This window comes from Diabrotica undecimpunctata, chromosome 2 (genome assembly GCF_040954645.1).
Source record: "Diabrotica undecimpunctata isolate CICGRU chromosome 2, icDiaUnde3, whole genome shotgun sequence".
Classification (NCBI taxonomy): domain Eukaryota; kingdom Metazoa; phylum Arthropoda; class Insecta; order Coleoptera; family Chrysomelidae; genus Diabrotica; species Diabrotica undecimpunctata.
The window spans coordinates 136,492,102-136,511,051 of record NC_092804.1 but is presented as its reverse complement, the minus strand read 5'-3'; the positions used below and the strand labels follow the sequence as shown (position 1 = coordinate 136,511,051).

At 32.8% G+C, this 18,950-nt stretch overlaps 1 protein-coding gene across 7 annotated transcripts in view; it reads right to left on the bottom strand.

Annotated features, from left to right (window-relative positions):
- The window catches only part of AMPdeam (AMP deaminase), a 141,922-nt gene that overhangs the window by 39,479 nt on the left and 83,493 nt on the right, over positions 1-18,950 (bottom strand). For all 7 annotated transcript variants that reach the window (XM_072523564.1, XM_072523565.1, XM_072523568.1 and 4 more), the window contains exon 2: positions 12,984-13,134. In XM_072523564.1, coding sequence (XP_072379665.1) covers positions 12,984-13,134 — 151 coding nt within the window. The remainder of the gene's footprint in view (positions 1-12,983; positions 13,135-18,950) is intronic.

Genomic DNA, 18,950 nt, shown 5'->3' with positions numbered 1-18,950 from the left:
GGTTTGAACATAATGGGCTAAAGCTAAATGAAGAGAAAAAACAGAATTTGATTTTTAGTTCCGATTGGAAGTATATCTCAAGAAATAGTGTTAAACTGTTAGGAATCTTTCTAGATGATAATTTGGATTGGAGTGCTCATATAGATTAATTAAGTTTTAGATTTGCTACAAGTATATTTTTAATATGCAATTTAGTTTATATGATTCCTAAAAATATCCTTAGAATGTGCCACTTTGCACTATTTCATAGCCATTTACAGTACGAAATAACTGTTTGGGGTAATTCTTCTCACGCAGATCGAATTTTTAAACTACAAAAAAGAGTAGTGATACTTTCAAGAGCAGAGTATAGGGAACACTGTAAACCTTTATTTCTGGATTTAGGTATTATGCCACTATCTTCACTCTATATATATGAGACGCTGATTGAAATTCACGCCAACAAAGGTAAGTTTAACATAAACTCCAACGTCCATGATCACGATACAAAATCTAGGGATGCTATTAGAGCCCAACGTTTTAGGTTAACAAAGTTTCCTATTCTTTAGAGGCAATTACAAGTGCTAAGGATGAAGAATCACTTGTCCGAATAGAAAACTTTAGAATTTCTGCTGAAATTCTAAAGTTTCTATTCGGACAAGTGATATTTGATGACAAGTTTATGAACAACAATTAACAGAAATACAAATGAATATGAAAGACATAACACGAGAATATCAAAATAGAAACAGATTCCACAGAAACAGAGGAGCATCTCAAGCTCAAAGAGAAAGAAATGATAATCAATGAACACAGGTGAGATACCACAGGAACAGAGGCACAGCGGAAGCATATTATGCAAAGCATGTACAACAAACAAATTCAGTGACTAAAATAGATTTTTTTCTATGCATATAGGCAAATAATGAAACAATTAAATCCGAAGCAGACAAGTGAACCTCTAGATCTGCTTCGACCATACTAGTAGAACCGACGTCAAGCACGACGCTGCACGAGGATATGCTAGGATTGTGCTAGACTCCCACTAAAAATAGTAATTGCTTTAAGATGCCACAAGAAAATAGCTTCAGAACAATATTATGAAACACTAGTAAAGGGTTTCAAGGTTTGCGGATTGTTCCAATTTAAAGCAGACGTAATTGACTACACAAAATGTTTCGGTAAAGAAATAGTAAAAAATTTGATTATTTCAGATGATCATCGAAAGAAACCCAAGATGGACTATAATACTTTTGTAAATATCTTAGGTTTTAAAAAGGTTTATTGTTCAAAATTTGGAATTTCTTTGAACATGATCCAAAACATTCAGATAATCCAACGGTTTTAAAAAATAGAGATACAAACATTAATTTTATTAAAAATATAGTGTATAATGATGTCAATACTCTATAGTGTAACACTAATGTTTATGACTTAACATCCACAAGTAAAATTATTGTTCAACATAATTTATTGGGAGACTTCTCGAGTTGTGTCGGAAAGAAAAGATAAACGTAGCATTGAACGACTTCGACCGACTAAGCAAGGTTACAAAAAAATAAGGAATTAAAAGAAGAACAGGAAAAACAAAAACAAGAAAGGAATCGGAAAAAAAAGTAACAAAGAATCAGTGTAGCAACAAAAAAAGTCTAAGGTTCTATTTGTTCAAATGATATTCAATCGAATAAATTAAGATGCGATGATTGTAGTTTTTATTATGACTGTTAAGAATAGACAACATACCTAACGACGCGACGGTCATCAATTTTGTATGTCACAACTGCTCAATTTGAAGGATACTGATTCGGTAAATTTTTGGTTTGTCTTATAGTTTTAATTTGTTTCCAGTTTTTTATTGTATTACAACAAAAGTCCAACTATTAAATTTGAGTGTCCCATAACTAAATCAACTGTTCAATAATTATAATGTTTGTAACTATTTTTAACAAATACGTATTAAAAAAATGTTTAACACGTTCTTTAAATCTTTTTAGACATATTGTAATAAAAATTTCAATTCGGTCTGCAGTCAACAATGTGTATTACAAATTTTTGAAATTGAAATTTTCTTAAGTGTCCAAGAACTGTATGGTTTACCCTACAATTCAAATAGACAGGTGAAGAACTAAACAAAGCAACCGGAATAACACGTTCAGAATTGCAAAAGAGATTGTGCGCTAAAAATTATAACTTTTGTTGCCAAAATTGATAACTCTATGTATAAAATATCTAAATTTCTATAAAAAATCATTATATTGTTGAATTAAACATATGACAATCACGTAAAATTACATAAATAAATCACCTGTCATTCCAAAAGTTTAAATTAGACAAAAACATTTTTGTGGTAGCTAATAGTAGTGTTTAAAAGCAGCCCTTTTGCTGGAAACGTCGTCAATAAACTAATCGAATCGAAATACTTCTGAATTGTAATAGATATTGGGATTGATCTATCTTCTCCCTGAATATTAAATCATTAAAGTTTTTACTGGACTACGTATTGAAACCGATCAGTGGCGGTGGTGTTTGTTCTGTTTTATAATGGAATATTTGAATAGTATAACAAATAGGTCTTGACTGACCCTTTTTTCCCTTATAGTTTATCATAATGAAAATAGTAATAGACCATTGACATGAAAGTATAGTGGTATAAGATAAACAACCATAAGGTCCGCGGATAACACTGATATACTGGATAATAAATATAAATTAGAGCAAATGATGCATAAATTAAAAACCAAATAGTGGGAGATCCGTAAATAAACGACAAAAAAAGAAAGTTATGATACTTGAACCCCAAATAAATGGACCTATTTCAATTGGAAGAAACCTTACCATTAAAATTATTAATAATATCTACGTACACCTCTCAAGGAGTATAAGAATATAGCAGGAACTCCGCTCTAGTGTATAGGGTATAAGAATAAGGTAATAAGGTCAGAAAGGCCAAGGTATTTTCCAAAAAGTACTGATTTTTTATCCAGTATTAAGATTCTTATCAGGTTGTTCTACCTTTGCCGTATTTTTCTTCTAAAAACACTTAAATTGAAAAATATCTAGATATTCATTTAGCATTTTAATTGACATTTTCCTCTCTAGAAAGTTATTTCTGTGTACGTCTCTAATTGCCTTCCTTATTTCTTTTCCGTTTATTGGGTGTATTTATTTATTTAGCGTATGGCAGTTTAACACACAACATATTATAATTTAACATCTTAAATCATTTAAGAATTTACGCTGGTGTTGCGTATGCAAAGTCCAGTAGGTCTTCATCATATTTCCTCAAAGGTTAGTCAGGATTACTTTTACAGTTCGATTATCTGACATTCTTTCTAAATGGCCAAGCCAGTTTAGTCTGTGTGACTTTACAGATCTAACGGTATCTGCGCTCTGCATTAATTCATCCAGCTCATAGTTTATTTTTATTCTCCACGAACCATCGCTACAATGGGTTGATCCATATATATTTTTTAATATTTTGCGCTCGAATACTCTTAATTAATTTTCATCAGTGGTTGAAAGAGTCCACCTTTCACATCCATATATGATCACTTTTCTAATTACTGTTTTGTAGATTCTAAGCTTAGAATCACGATTCAGTAACTTACTTTTCATTAAGTGTTTGTATACATAAAAGCACTTGGATTGGATTTCTTGACTGACGTTGTTGCTGTCATTTATTATTGAGCCTAGGTAGGAAAAGGTGGAAGCATATTCGTAGGTATGGTATGCTTGTGCTGTTACTTAGAAAGAAGATAATTTCCATTCGTAAAAGTGTCCCTTATACTTTGTCGCTGCTGAACTTAATCATCAGTCATACAGATGTTAGATGGCGTTGACTTTCTGATTGAATTTTCTACGGCATACCATGGTTTTTGTTACTTAGGTTTTCCAATTATCTGTTTGTAATTTGTTGCGTAACTTAAAAATAAATAATACTAATTTAGGTAAAGAGAAATAAGAGTAAGACTTACTCACAATCAATTTATTCTACCACTGACGATCACATAAGTAATGTAGTACACCACCTACAAACTACACCCTTTTTTAAATTAAATGTGCGTTTTTATCTGTTGATTGTGTTCCATTTGTTCCTTAAAAGATTTTTAATATACTTGAAAATTAATTTCTGTTTTTTACTGACATCACAATATTTTCTCTCTAACAAAAAAGACCGAGATCTGATATTTATTTACTTAAATTTACCTTGGATCATTTGCACATCCAAAATAACATCAAAATCATCTTATTCTACCTTGTTACTGTCTGTTTAAAATTAATAATATAAATAAATAACATTTTCAGAATATATCTCTACAATAAATATAAATAACATAACATCACACTTCATTTTCAACAAACAATTTACATTAATAACTACATTCCTATTCTAGTTGTTAATATCTCTTCCCTCAAAAACTTTTCCGAAAGTCGTCAATTAGTGCAGTAAAGCCGATGATCACCGGTCTCCAGATAAAACTCTATAACGGAGTTTTACACTATGTATTCTCAAACATTTAATATTAATCCTTGTATCGGCATTTGTGTAAGATTTTTAGTTTAATTTTTTTTCATTGAATTATTTATTTAATTAAATGGAATTAACACTTATAGTCCGGTAAAATAAGGATGCAACCTCGGAATGAAAGATAATAAGCTGAAAATTTGCATACGTCTTTATTTTGATGGTATAAAACTTACCTCAAAAGTCTCATATAATCACGTGTCCGTGACTTAAGATATTTAAGGTCAAAGGTCACGAAAATGAGTTTTCTGCAAATATCTCGTTTCCCTTACACTTTATGACATTTAAAGTGGTAAGAAAAATTGTAGAATGGAAAATTCTCTTCAATTTTTGTCTCAAGTACTTTTATGTACCTTCAACCCTTCTTAAGATAGAGCGCAAAGAGTGGAGGACCGCTTAACTGTGTATACGGTAACGCGAAGTCAGCCAGTAGGATTCAATAAATAAGTTATATAGTTAATTATTCACTTAAAATACTATTATTATCATTATATTTTTATTATTTATTATTTAATAAACTATATTTATAGATATTAATTATAAAATATATATTTTTTATATAATATTTATTTTATTTTTAACAAACATACAATATCAAATGAAATATTTCAAATGAACTTTAATGATATTTTTAACAGCTGTATATATGATAAATTAAGATCAAGTGCAGAATTCAACAATAATCATTTTTATATTTAATTAAATACATCATATTTATTATTTTTTTAAATTATGTTTATTTATTAATCCAATAATCGATTTATTAAAGTTACAAATATAATATATATTCTTTTATTATGTATGGTTAATATTTTTGTATTAATTTTCTTTTTCATCGTCTTCTTCTTCTTCTTCCTCTGACTGCTCAATATCGGATTCATCATCATCATTCTCGTTTATTAAAGTATCAGAATAAAAATATTCAAGAATATCAGGTGCATATTCACTTTCTTCATTGAAATCATCTGAAGTTGATGAAGCGTTTAGACATGATTGTCCATTACACTGCCCACAAATTAAAGTACATTACAATCCTGATTTCCTGCATCCGCAATTAGAACCACAACCTTTCTTGCAATTGCAAAATATTGTATTCAGCAGTTCTTCTGGTGCTGGCGGTAATAATGTTGTTATTGGTTCCAGAAATTCATTTTGCATTACCCAGCCGAATTCTTGGGGTTCTAAATCATTTCCCTACCAAATTTGGGTCTGATAATAGACACGAATGATATGCTGACGAGCTGCTGCACTTGAAGGTGGAAGACTTGATAACTGCACTGGTTTGTTGAGTCTTGTTGATTTGATACTTGTTACAAATAAAACACAAATCAGCCATTGCAATTAAAAATATTCACTCAAAATTATACGTCTGTCGATGCTAAGATGTCGTTTTCAACTGAACGATAAAATAAATTTTTTTCGGTAAAGAAATACTAACGCAGAGAAATAGCTCTACCCTACCATTCCCATCATCAAGTAAAATATCCCTCCACCGCTATTGTGCCTATATACATAGAAGTCCCAAACTCATTCGCCACGGTGTGTAGAAAGTCATATTAAAAAAAACCGGTTAGGTCATATATAACAAAGGAGCATCTGCTACAGCTTCGCAGAAACAGCAACCGCCGTACAAGAGATTTGTATTTCGAGATATAATATTCGTAGTAATATGGACGAAAAGTATTTTATTTAATATTGTATGTTTGTTAAAAATAAAATAAATATTATATAAAAAATATATATTTTATAATTAATATCTATAAATATAGTTTATTAAATAATACATAATAAAAATTTAATGATAATAATAGTATTTTAAGTGAATAATTAACTATATAACTTATTATTTATTGAATCCTACTGGCTGACTTCGCGTTACCGTATACACAGGTAAGCGGTCCCCCACTCTTTGCGCTCTATTTTAAGAAGGGTTGAAGGTACATAAAAGTACTTGAGACAAAAAATGAAGAGAATTTTCCATTCTACAATTTTTCTTACCACCTTAAATGTCATAAAGTGTAAGGGAAACGAGATATTTGCAGAAAACTCATTTTCGTGACCTTTGACCTTTAATATCTTAAGTCGCGGACACGTGATTATATGAGACTTTTGAGGTAAGTTTTATACCATCAAAATAAAGACGTATGCAAATTTTCAGCTTATTATCTTTCATTCCGAGGTTTGCCCCCTTTTTTGCCTTATTTTACTGGATTATTAAAAAATTGCACACATATAATATTGGCATAGTTGCTATATATTCTGTACCAGACAGCATCCTCATACGGTTTATTTTATATTCAACATTTAGTTTGCCATGTACCGTTGACCTGAATATGCATAGAAAATTATAGTATGCGGAACCGGTTCTCGGTGGTAGAATAAATTGTTTGTTTATGTAAATAAATTTACCTAAATTGAAATTGATACATACAGGCAACATATTCAAGATTTAAATAATAATAATTTATATTTCTTATGTTCGAATATATCTACGGCTATGGTAATAATACATTCGGACAAATTATAGAGGTCCTTTAGTCCCTCATGTAAACGTTTGTAAATATAATTTGTTTTATTTGCATACGTAATAGGTTGATAATTATTCTTTAAAGTGTAATGTCAAGGACTCGCAGCAATTGGCTATATAATTTGTCAACATTGATTATTAAACAGTTATAACACAAATGTTAGTGTTGTATATTTCCGCTTTCATCTGTATGGAAATCTGTTTTGAGTATATGTTAAGCTATTTATATAGATATATGTACTCTTGTAGTTGTACTCAGCGTACAAAATATTTACATCCCTTAGCAATCAGCTGCTTTACCATTTGACTGAAAAAATTATCGAGTAATATCAAACCAACTTTCGACATGGAAAGTCAACAATCGATCAGCTCTTAAAATAAATTGCAAATAAACTTTAATGACACGTTATTGGCATTCACATCTTCATTGATTTTAAAGGTACAATTTCTCAATCTCAATCTACAGAAGTCAGTTTACAGAACAGCTTCAATATCGCTCACTCAAATTTGTAAAATGATTTTTTTTGAACATCCCATTTATTTACAATCTGTAATAAAGATTACAATAAGTAAATTGTTTAATTAGATTACAAGAGACTTGCAGGAGACTGTCCAGTGACAATAACCTATTAAATCATAATTTAAGTAACAAAATTATTTGTGACTCTAATATAATGTTTATAATAAATAAAAATTTTGTTTTTTTAAATTTAAAAGTTTAAAATCTTGTTGGTAGATCGCTTGGAGTAAGACGCTTTAGCCTTCTGTTTGCCTGGGGCCTCATAAGGTTCATCGCTAGCCTGTTAAGATGGTTTCTTGGGCAATTCATTGAGCATGTACCACGTTGCATTTGTGATAATACGGAAGGTCTTCGATTGGAATCTCTCCAGTATGTCGATATTGGATCTTGATGCAGATCCCCACAGTTGGATCCCATAGCTCCATATTGGCTTTATCACTGACTTATATACTAGGATTTTATTGTACAAATTCAGTTGTGATCTTTTTCCTATTCGCCAGTACATTTTACTGAGTTTCAGACCCAACTGTTTTCTTTTCGTGAATAAGTGTTTCTTCCTCGTTAATCTGCGGTCTAGGTGCATACCTAAGTATTTTACATCATCCTCTTGCTGTAGTGTTTTGTTATTTAATGAGGCGGTTGGGCATATACCTTTTCGATTAGTGAACGTTATATGTACTGATTTGCTTTCGTTAACTTTAATTCGTCATGTTTGTAACCAAATCTTTATTTTGTCGAGATTGGCCTGGAGCAGTTGTGAAGCGATATACGGGTTTGAGTGAGCCGCAAGGATTGCTGTGTCGTATGCGTATGTGGCGGTGACGATGTTTTGACTTGACAGGTCCAAGGACACTACCCTGTGTAAATCTGTGTTAAATATTGCACTCCTTTCTTGGGAAGTTCTTTTAGAATTTTTACAGTGATTAAGTCGAACCGTGAGGACTACTTCTAAAGACTGTGGCTTTTTCTTTGTTACTTTTAGCCCATTGTCCGTTACTGGCCCGGATAGGCGGATAAGAAAGTTGTGGTCGATTAATTTTTCGTGTTGCCTTCATTAGTGAGTATTCGGAGGCTTCCGTGGCAGATAGATTTTGTAAATATCGTTTTATGTCATTGTTTTTATTGTTGTTTAACAGTGCTTTTAATCTTTCTGTAGCTTGGTTTAATCTACTTTTATCCTGAGGTGCTTGGGTTCTTTGCGTGTTTAGGATATGTAGTAAAAGCAACGATTGACAGATGGAAAAATACATGTCAGATGCAATTTACTGAAAGCTTCCAAATAGTCAAGGGGCTAAAGAAAACTCCTTCTCAATGGAACAATGCAATCAATATTTTATTACACAAACAAGGAGAGATAACAGATCTAAAAAACTAACGTCCTATCAGTTTGCTTTCACACATATATAAACTGTTCACAAAAATGATCAAAAAAGACTGAAAGCTAAATCAGCCTAGCGAATACGCAGAATTTAGATCAGGAGACAGCACTAACGACCACTTACTAGTGTTAAAGAACTTGATAGAAGAGTCTGCAGAATACAACAAACCATAGGCGCCAATATTTGTCGAATACGAGAAAGAATTCGATACCATAAGCCATCATAAAATATTAAAAGCATTGACAGAATGCCGAATAGACCATCACTAGTCTAACATAATCAAATATATCTATCAAAATGCCACAGCTAGCGTAAGACTATCTGAACTAAAAACAAATTCTGTATACAGCTAGAAGTACGGCAAAGAGACACCATCTCTCCAAAGCTATTCGCGACGCTTTTAGAACATACTTGTAAGAAGGCACATCTGAACGAACATGGTAGAGAAGTTCCATTTGAGAAATGCAAATGACGACATCGATAGTCGTATGGATGATGCAATAATAATGTTTGAAAAATTATATCACGCTTCCTTAGAGGTCGGACTAAAGATTAATATGAACAAGACGCAAATAATGACTAATCTGGTGCTAAATCGAAATATTGCTGTTGATGGAAGGGATATTGTCCAGACTGCATCGCATATCGCAAGTACTTAGGACATGAAAGTCGGTTACGCAAAGAACTAGATAGACTAACGACCTGAAGCGTGTTAGCAATAACTGAATGCAAACTGCACAAGACAGAGACAGATGGAAAGAGCTGAGGGAGACCCATGTCCAGCAGTGGACGCATACAGGTTTATGATGATGAAAGAAAAACAATGAGCTCTCACATTGTTCAACCTGGCTATTGAATGTCATAACGTCAAGTCAAAAGAATGTCGAAAACTAATATCATAATGAAATAATCAGTACAGCCAGTAAGTCAACAAGTCAAGTAAGGCAACAAGAATGGCGAAGAAGATTGAAGCAGAAGTAAAAAGACAAAAACACTAACACAGACAATAACAAGAGAAAATAGAAACCCAATTATAGTAAAGGACGTGAAAAAATTTCACATTTCCAGTCACTAAAACATCAATGTGCTTCTCGTCTAGAATTTTTAGGATTTCTATAGGAAGCATATCAGGTCCAGGGCTTTTCCCACTCTTCATTGTTTTTAATGCGTAATATTTCTTCTTTTGTAATATATGGACTTATTTCTTCTGAGTAAGTTCTATGTACTCCAGATCTCCTCTTTCATCATCGAACAATTCGTCGATATATTCTGCCCATCTTTGTACTTTCTCGTCCGTATGTGTTATAGCAGTCCCGCGTCTATCCAGAATTGCACAAGTGGGATTTTGTTTTCTTAGTCCTGCCAGTTCTTTGACTTGCTTGTGTAGGTTAAACAGATCATATTTATTTTGAAGGTCTTCGATCTCTTTGCATTGCTCTTCAAAGTATTTTTCTTTTGCCTGCTTTATCGTCTTCCTGATCTCGTGCTTTATCTCTCTGTATTTATTGTTATCCTTGTATTTAAATTGTCTCCGTTGTTTCATCATATTGAGTATCTCGTCATTCGTCCATTCCTCTTTTCTCCTTGCGTAAGTCTTTAGTATTTCTTTACAGAGTTCCAGTAGACAATCTTTTAGTCGATTCCAGTACTCGTCAATACCATTGCTGTTTGTGTTCAATTTGTTGCAGTTCACATGCAGTTCATGTTGGAGGCATTCTTTTACTTTAGGTTCTTTAAGTTTTCTTGTTTCTATTGTAGGGATTCTTTGATGTCTTTTAATATTTTTAAGGGTGAGTGTAATCTTGGCTATAAGTGGATTGTGATCTGAGGCCACGTCTGATCCAGGATATGCTTTCACGGCTTTAACAGCATTACGGTATCTTTCATTTATCATAATGTAGTCTATCTGATTCCTGACTACTTACTCCGATGTATCTGCGGGCGATCGCCATGTATTGTCATTTACTGCTCCATAAATTCGCCTTAGTACTTTTCTTTCGAAACATCCTAATATGTTTTTATTATTTTTTGTTAGAGTTCAGGTCTCTGAACCATATGTTAGGCCAGGGTGTATTATTGTTTTGTTTTATTTTTGTATTTCTCGATATAATTATGAAATTAAGGAGGAGGTTGCTGCGGTCGTATTATTTTCAGTGTTAAGGAGCGCTCCCAGGTATACAAATTCGGTCACTGCTTAGATTACGTTGTTTTCTATAACAAGTGGTTGTAGTATTTGTGGTTGCTTGCTTATTTTCATATACTTCGTTTTGTTGGTGTTTATTATTAAACCAATTTTTGTAGCTGATTCTTTTAATGCTGCATACGCCTCTCGTACCGCGTTTTCCGATCTCCCAACAATATTGATATCATCAGCATAGGCCAGGATTTGCACTGATTTATTATATATTGAACCAGTGGTTGTGATTTGTGACATACGTATTACTTTTTCCAGAGCCAGATTGAACAGTATACAGGAGAGAGGGTCTCCCTGGCGCAGTCCATTATTTGTTTTAAAAGGTTCAGACAGTTCTCCCTGAATTCGTACTCTACATTCAACTTTTTCAAGAGTTAGTTTTGTTAAATTTACCAACTGATTTGCTATTCCTATCATTGCTTTGAACATTTTTTTTTTCTATTCACAGAGTCGTAGGCTGCTTTTTAGTCTATAAATGTGTGATGAGTATCAATGCCATATTTCAGTGTTTTTTCCAAAATTTGTTTCAGGGTTGCAATCTGATGAATTGTAGATTTATCACCTCTGAAACCAGTCTGGTGCCATACGGTGACATAATACTGTGGAAAATATTTTATACGCTGCATTTAGAGGCGTAATTCCTCTGTACTTAGAGCATTCAAAGATATCTCCTTTTTATGTATGGTACAAAGTATTCCAATGTTCCAATCATTGGGGAGGGATTTCTGTGTCCATATTTCTTTTATAAGCTGCTGTAATGCCATAATGGTATCATGGCCACCTTCTTTATATAGTTCAGCTGGGAGATTATCTATTCCAGGTGATTTGTTTCTGGCTAGTTTTTTAACTGCATCTTTAACTTCAAGAATCGTTGGTTGTTCCTCTTTCCTCTCGTCTGCTCCCCTTACGTCGTCTCTTTCGTCTTCCAGGTTTTCTTCTTTTTCCTCCATATGAAGTGCCTAGTTAAAGTATTCCACCCATCAACTCAATACATCTTTCCTTGTTGTTAATAAGTCGCCATTCTGACTTCTGCATTGTCTTGTGGTTGCCTTGAATTCTTTTCTGTTGATGTTAACTTTCTTATAGAATGCTCTGAATTCTTTCTCTCTGTTAAGGTTTTCTATATATTTAAGTTCCCTATTTAGGTGGTTTCGTTTTTTTCTTTTGTGTATCCTCTTTTCTTCTCTTCTATTTGTCTGGTAATTCTCTACAGTTGTTCTAGTTCGTCGGGTAAGCATCTTTCTGTAGGCCTCCTTTTTTTTCGACCTCTTTGACCATATTCAAAACCCATGTCATTTAGTAGCCTACGAAATTTAGTTTTTGAAAAAGCTGGTAGGTCCTCTCCATTATCCATTATTCTTCACTCTGTTCAATATGCTGTCGACGGTTAGTTTTTAGTAGATTTTTTTTCCAAAAAAAAACCATGGACAATTTTCCTTATTCGAGATTTCACTCCCTCATCGTAAGTATTCTCAGGTGAATTGTTTTTGTCTCAAAGATCTTGTTCATACTAAAATTATTCACGTTCAAATTTCTAATTATCAAAAATAATTCCATAGATTCTAACAAGTAAATTAACAAATTTAAAAAAACAGATATAATTCTGAATGACCAACTTGAGGCAAACAGTTCTCCCCTCCTCAACCTATTTCATTAAAGACTATAAAGTGTAAACGCATGCCAAAAATAGATCACTTGAGAAAGGCAATCAGCCGAAACAGCTGTAGTGTTAAGATTTTATAATAAATGTTGTGGAAGTTTTGAAAACAAAGTTTTCAAAAGTTCAGTGTTTTATTGTTACATAAAATAAATTTCCATCAAGTAACGGTCGAATCCATCAACTATAGTTATTTACTTACTTGTAATTTAATTGTCTTTGAATAGCCAATTTCTTTTCAATCTGTTCAATAGGGAACTGTGGGACTTCATAAGGAGCAGAAATTTCATTTGACAAATCTGGTTCGTTGGCTGCATAAACTGCATTTGCGCCGAACGTTGGGCTTTCATTTCCTGTAATATAAAAATACCATGATTACAATAAATACAACAACTTATTTACAACAATTTTTTTCTTGTTATATTATTATTACAGCATTTAATTTTCAATATGTTTAGGAAAAAGAGTTGGGTAAATTGTTTTAAGTTGTAAATATAACGTTTGGTAAAAGCCTAGATCACTATACTATCTTCCAAGCAGAAATGTATGCTATAGAGGTGTGCCTGCAGAAACTAATAAAAAGGAACTGCAGGGACCGTTCTATAAAATTATATTTGATAGCCAGACACATTAAAGGCACTGGAATCGAATCGGATTGACTCCAAGTTTGTTTAGAACTGTCTTCAGATTCTGATTAGGATCTGAGAATGTAATAGAGTAAGTTTACCTTGAGTGCCTGGACATATCAGTATTGAAGAAAACTAAAAAGCGGACCTACTTGCCAGGGGAGAGGAAAGGGAAACATTCCAAGGACCAGAACCTGTTGTTGACATGTCAAGAAGCACAGCTAAAAGAAAATATCGGAATAGGTGGAACGGATATCACTGGTATGGACAAATGGATCGCAAAAATTCGAAGGCTTTTATTCATGAATCTTCGAAGAAGAGATTCAAAAATCTACTAAATATAAATAGGAATGAACTGTAAATTATCGTAGGTCTCCTAATAGTACACTGTCGCCTCAAGGAGAACACGAACAAAATCAAACTGACAGAAAGTGCGAATTGCAGATTCTGTCAGGCTGATGACAAGACGGCGCGGCGGAACACGTTCTGTGCAACTGCCCAGGGTTGGATACATTTGACCATTATCAATTCGATACCTACGATTTTATAAAAGTGTCATCTAATTCCAAAATAATAGACTTTGTTAAAAAAACTGGGCTGAAGGAACAACTTTAACCTACGAATGAGCCACGAATGAGACCTCTTACGTCGTATGTTGACCCAGTCATATTAAACCTAACCTAACCTAACACTATTCCTAACGGTTGTAGATTAAATCATGGAAAAACTATCCGATAATAGAACTAGATTGAATTTATAAAACTTGTGGGAGGATTTGGATTATTATTATAATATTACGTCTTACGCTTCTTCGTCCAACTATCTTCCCTTGCATTACAAACTGGTTAAGGAACTCAAGTTTTCTCTTCTTTATAGTAAAAATAATTTTAAGTTCAATATTGTCTTTCTAACACTACTGCTTTGTGACTCTATTCATTCGATGATAATCTGTGAATACGTCTGTATACCCACATTTTAAAGCCCCTTATCATGTTAAGAGGTTCCTTATCTAGTGTGCAGCTTTCCACACCGCATAAGAGTACAGGGAAACACATAACACTTAACCATTGTGATCCTTAAAGTCATAGAAAGATACGATGCTGTAAATAGCTTTTTCACTTTGACGAACGCTGCTTGTGTTTATTCAATGCATAAACGAATTTCTTTTGAATGCTGTTTAGTCTGATTGAAAATAGTTCCAGGATATTTCTACCGAGAAACCCACACAACGATCCATCCATTAAAAACGAATTGTTCACAATTAGTATTGTTAACTTTTTTTGATTAATTGTTATTAACTTGTACGCAAGAGATACCTTTAGGAATAATAAAAACGATCTAAAATATCTACCAAAACAACACAATAAAAGTAAAAGTAGAAGAACTAACTGACCCTACTGAAGCTGGAAATGGGATAAGACAAGGAAATTTCCTGAGTCCTCTATTGTTCAACCTGATTATGGATGAAATAATAAAAAAAGTAAGAACTAAAAAAAAATACCAAATGGGAGAAAAACCACTTAAAATAATCTGCTATGCAGACGACGCAATACTACTCTCTCAAAGTGAAGATGATTTACAGTGTATGCTGCAAAAAAGATAAAATGCATGGTAATAACAACAAAACTAAGATGTAAATTGGAGCTGGAAAGTCAGATAATAGAACAAGTAATAGAGAACAAGTTAAATATATAGGCATCACATTATCTATCTACAGAAAGCTCGAAACAGAAGTGGAAGATCAAGTGAATAGAGCAAACAGAGCCGCAGGTTACCTGAATGAAACAATATGGAGAAATTAAAATATCAGGAAAGAAATGAAAGGTAGAATTTACAAAACACTCATGAGACCAATAATGACATAGGAGGCAGAAACGCGAGCAGACACAGGTGAGAGGTGCTTGGTGGAGAACATCAAGGACTTGGTAAGAAATAGAATAGTAGAATGGAATGATCATATAAGCCGAATGACAACAAATAGAGTAGTAAAGACGGCAAGAGACAGTTCCCCAATAGGAAAACGATCAGTAGGAAGACCACGAAAACAATAAATCTAAAGTCTACATAAAAAGAAGAATTTTTTTGAAACGACCCGCATATTTGTTTTCCTGGCCAATTTTAGTTGATTAGTATGTAAACCGTCCGTCATATTAACTATACTATATATATATATATATATATATATATATATATATATATATATATATATATATATATATATATATATATATATAACTATAGACACTGATATCAAAGAGTCACTGGTCTGCCAATATGTTGGCTAAACTATAGCTCTATCACCAACTAATCGTCTAATGTTTTACTGAAAATACATTCAGAGTATAAATTGAATAACATTGGCGAGAGAATACATCCTTGTTGTAGCCCAGCACCCAAAAAAAAAAGACCGATAGGCTTACGCAATATTCCAATGTAATGAGTCTTAAAAGAAAAACAGAGATAAGGAAACTTACGTTTGGAATCAAACATGGAAAAATGGCGGTTGCAGATCATATATACAAAAAAGAATAACAAAAGCACAAAATGCATATGAGTAATTCCTTAAAACATATATAGAATACAAAGCACGTGGTGTTCGTGTGTATTAAGGTATAAAAACTTAATACACACCAATAAGGTACCAATAAGGTATTTTTATACCTTAATACACACGAACACCACGTGCTTTGTATTCAACAGGTATACTAGCCACTCCTGGATATCTCCACTTCATGGTTTGTTCCAGTTTCACTTTTAATTTTAATATATAGAATACATGATATCAGAAGGAACTTAGCAAAATATTCAAAAGTTACGTTTGTATACAGAGGCGGAAACATGAAGAGATAACTACAAAAAGATTATTCCAATACATATTACTAACAAAAATCCTAGAAATATACTGGTTTGAGAAAATATCGAATTCAGAACTACGAAGAACGAACCAAGATAAAATTACCATCCAAACAAAGAAATGGAAATGGATTGAGTATTCATTAACGACAGATCAAACTAATATAGTCAGATATGCACTAGCGTATAAACCTGACGAAAAAAGAAGAAGTGAAAGATGACTTTGTTTGATAATATTATGTCGTACTTCACAGACTACTAATTAAAACTGACAAAACATGAATAATCATCTGTCTTTTGTTTTTCTCTCTCGGTTTTTACTCCTTCAAGAGTGTGGTCACGCTATTCTTTCATATTGATGAATGGTAGGTAGGAAGATCTGGTATATTATATCCATATCAGACTAAAGTAACTAACCAGGTTCAACGTACAATACAAACAAACGTACAGTACAACAACGTACTGATAAATACAAAAATTTCCACCTCATATTCTACACTTAAAATATCACATAAATCATTCACACAACAACATCTCGACCCAATAAAATACAATCTAAAAATAAAAACGCATCTCGAATGTACTTTGGCGCAAAATAAAAGCTGAATCATTAACCTTTTCACAACTCAGTTACTATATTTGCAATAAAAAAATAAACTTTTGTTTATTTTTTAATTTTAAGAGAATTTTAAACAAATTCTATAAATTATTATGTTTGCTCCTAACGCCACCTGTTAACGTATTAACAAAGCATAGAAGCATACGTTGTTTATTTATGACAAACTTGTCAAATTCAGACTAAATATTAATAATACAATATAAATAAATATCATTTAATAGTAAATTTAATTATTATATAAACTAAATATGTTTAAAAATAATAATTGTATTATTTATATGAAATTATTTTAAAACGATAGTTATTATAAAAATTTAAACAGTTGATTCAATGTTGTTATTAATCGGATGACATCTATGACCTATGTCTATGACTTTTATTAAATTTTGACACTCATTACGAATCGAATCTTTTATAATGACAGATTTTCTTTTAATTTTTTACTTCTCATTTAATGTCTACTCGGGAGGCTCTTTTTTGCGTGCGAATACACTTGCATAAGAGCATTGAGTTTAGGAAAAATATTTACGTTTGTGAATATGTTTTATAGATTTCGAAAAAGCCTTTGATAGAGTACCACATACACTACTATTTCAATGCTTGGACTCAGTTGGTCTCGACAGGTATGACATTAGATTGCTCAAAAATCTTTACTACAATCAGACCGCTTGTATTAAGGTGGATCAAGAGGGGCTAAAGTTTTTATTAAGCGTGGTGTCAGGCAAGGACGTGTTATGTCACTGATGTTGTTTAATGCCTAAACTGAGCCAGTTTTTGAGATAGCGTTAAATAATCGTCGCGAACGTCTTAAAATCGGTGGTGAAATTATTAATAACATAAGATACGCAGAGACACCGCGATAATGGCAGAGAGTCTAGAAGACCTTCAAACCCTCTTAAACTCTGTTGAAAGGGTTTGAACATTGAAAAGGGAATTCGTTTAAACAACGAATGCAATGAAAACGGGTTAAAAATCAACGCAAAGAAAACAAAATAGATGGTGGCAGGACAAATTAATATTGAAGACTCAATACTAAAATTAGATAACAAAATCCTGGAAAGGGTGTTGACACTTTAGATATCTGCGTAGTTGGATTGACTGCAGGGTTGAAAGTGAAAAGGAAATTCCGACCAGAATAGAAATTGCACGAAAAAGCTTTATTAACTGGTGTTTGGGAAAGTATGTGGTAGTTATTTTCATATTTTACATTCAATATTTTTCTTTTACTGTACTATAATGTGATCTAATTCAATGGCATATTCTAACTTATTTGCTTTCAAATATATTGTTTCTGGATATTTCATAAAATCTCGTGAAATTGTTAAACTGGCTATCTCATTTATTATGTTTTAAGTACGGAGAATTTGACTTCTTTTGTTATTTTGGTGTCGATAATACACACAAAACGTGTAAAGTATCGTGTTACACTGTGACCATTGAATTGGATTGTCGCTATTCAGAAGTGTCCTACAATAGGGTTGATTTATGGGATGCTCTTGCCCCACGAACCGTTGACCACCATAAGAACAGCCAGAGGGTTCTGTTTCTGACCATCTTGAGACACACACTTCGACTTCATCACCCAAACAGCGAACAGTAAGCACCGGAAGTTCTTTCTTCTATGCCTCGGATGGCGTCGTGACGCACCGCGACCAATTCTTTTGCCTGTCACGAATACATCAATATTTCAAAAGGTGAGTCTATATTCTTTGTACAGACAACACACTCTAGACCTCTAAGCTTTATACAAAACAACTGGTGTTCCCTATTGTGCAGTAGAAGTCTGTCATTGACCACACGTCTAAGAGTATTGCAGTGCTACGTATGGTCCGATTTGTTCAGTGGATGTAAAACCTGGACAACAAAAATAAAAAATCTTAATTAATTGAAAGCATTCCAGTTGTGGTGTTAACGTAGCATGCTCAGAATCCCGTGGACAGCACGCATATCTAAACTGGGTTTAATGAAATAGTTCGTGAAAGCGCTGAATCAGGATAAACCATATTTCCAGTATTTGGGTAAGAATTTTCCTAAGATCTCTTCTGAAAAAATAAAAACTGGAATTTTTGTG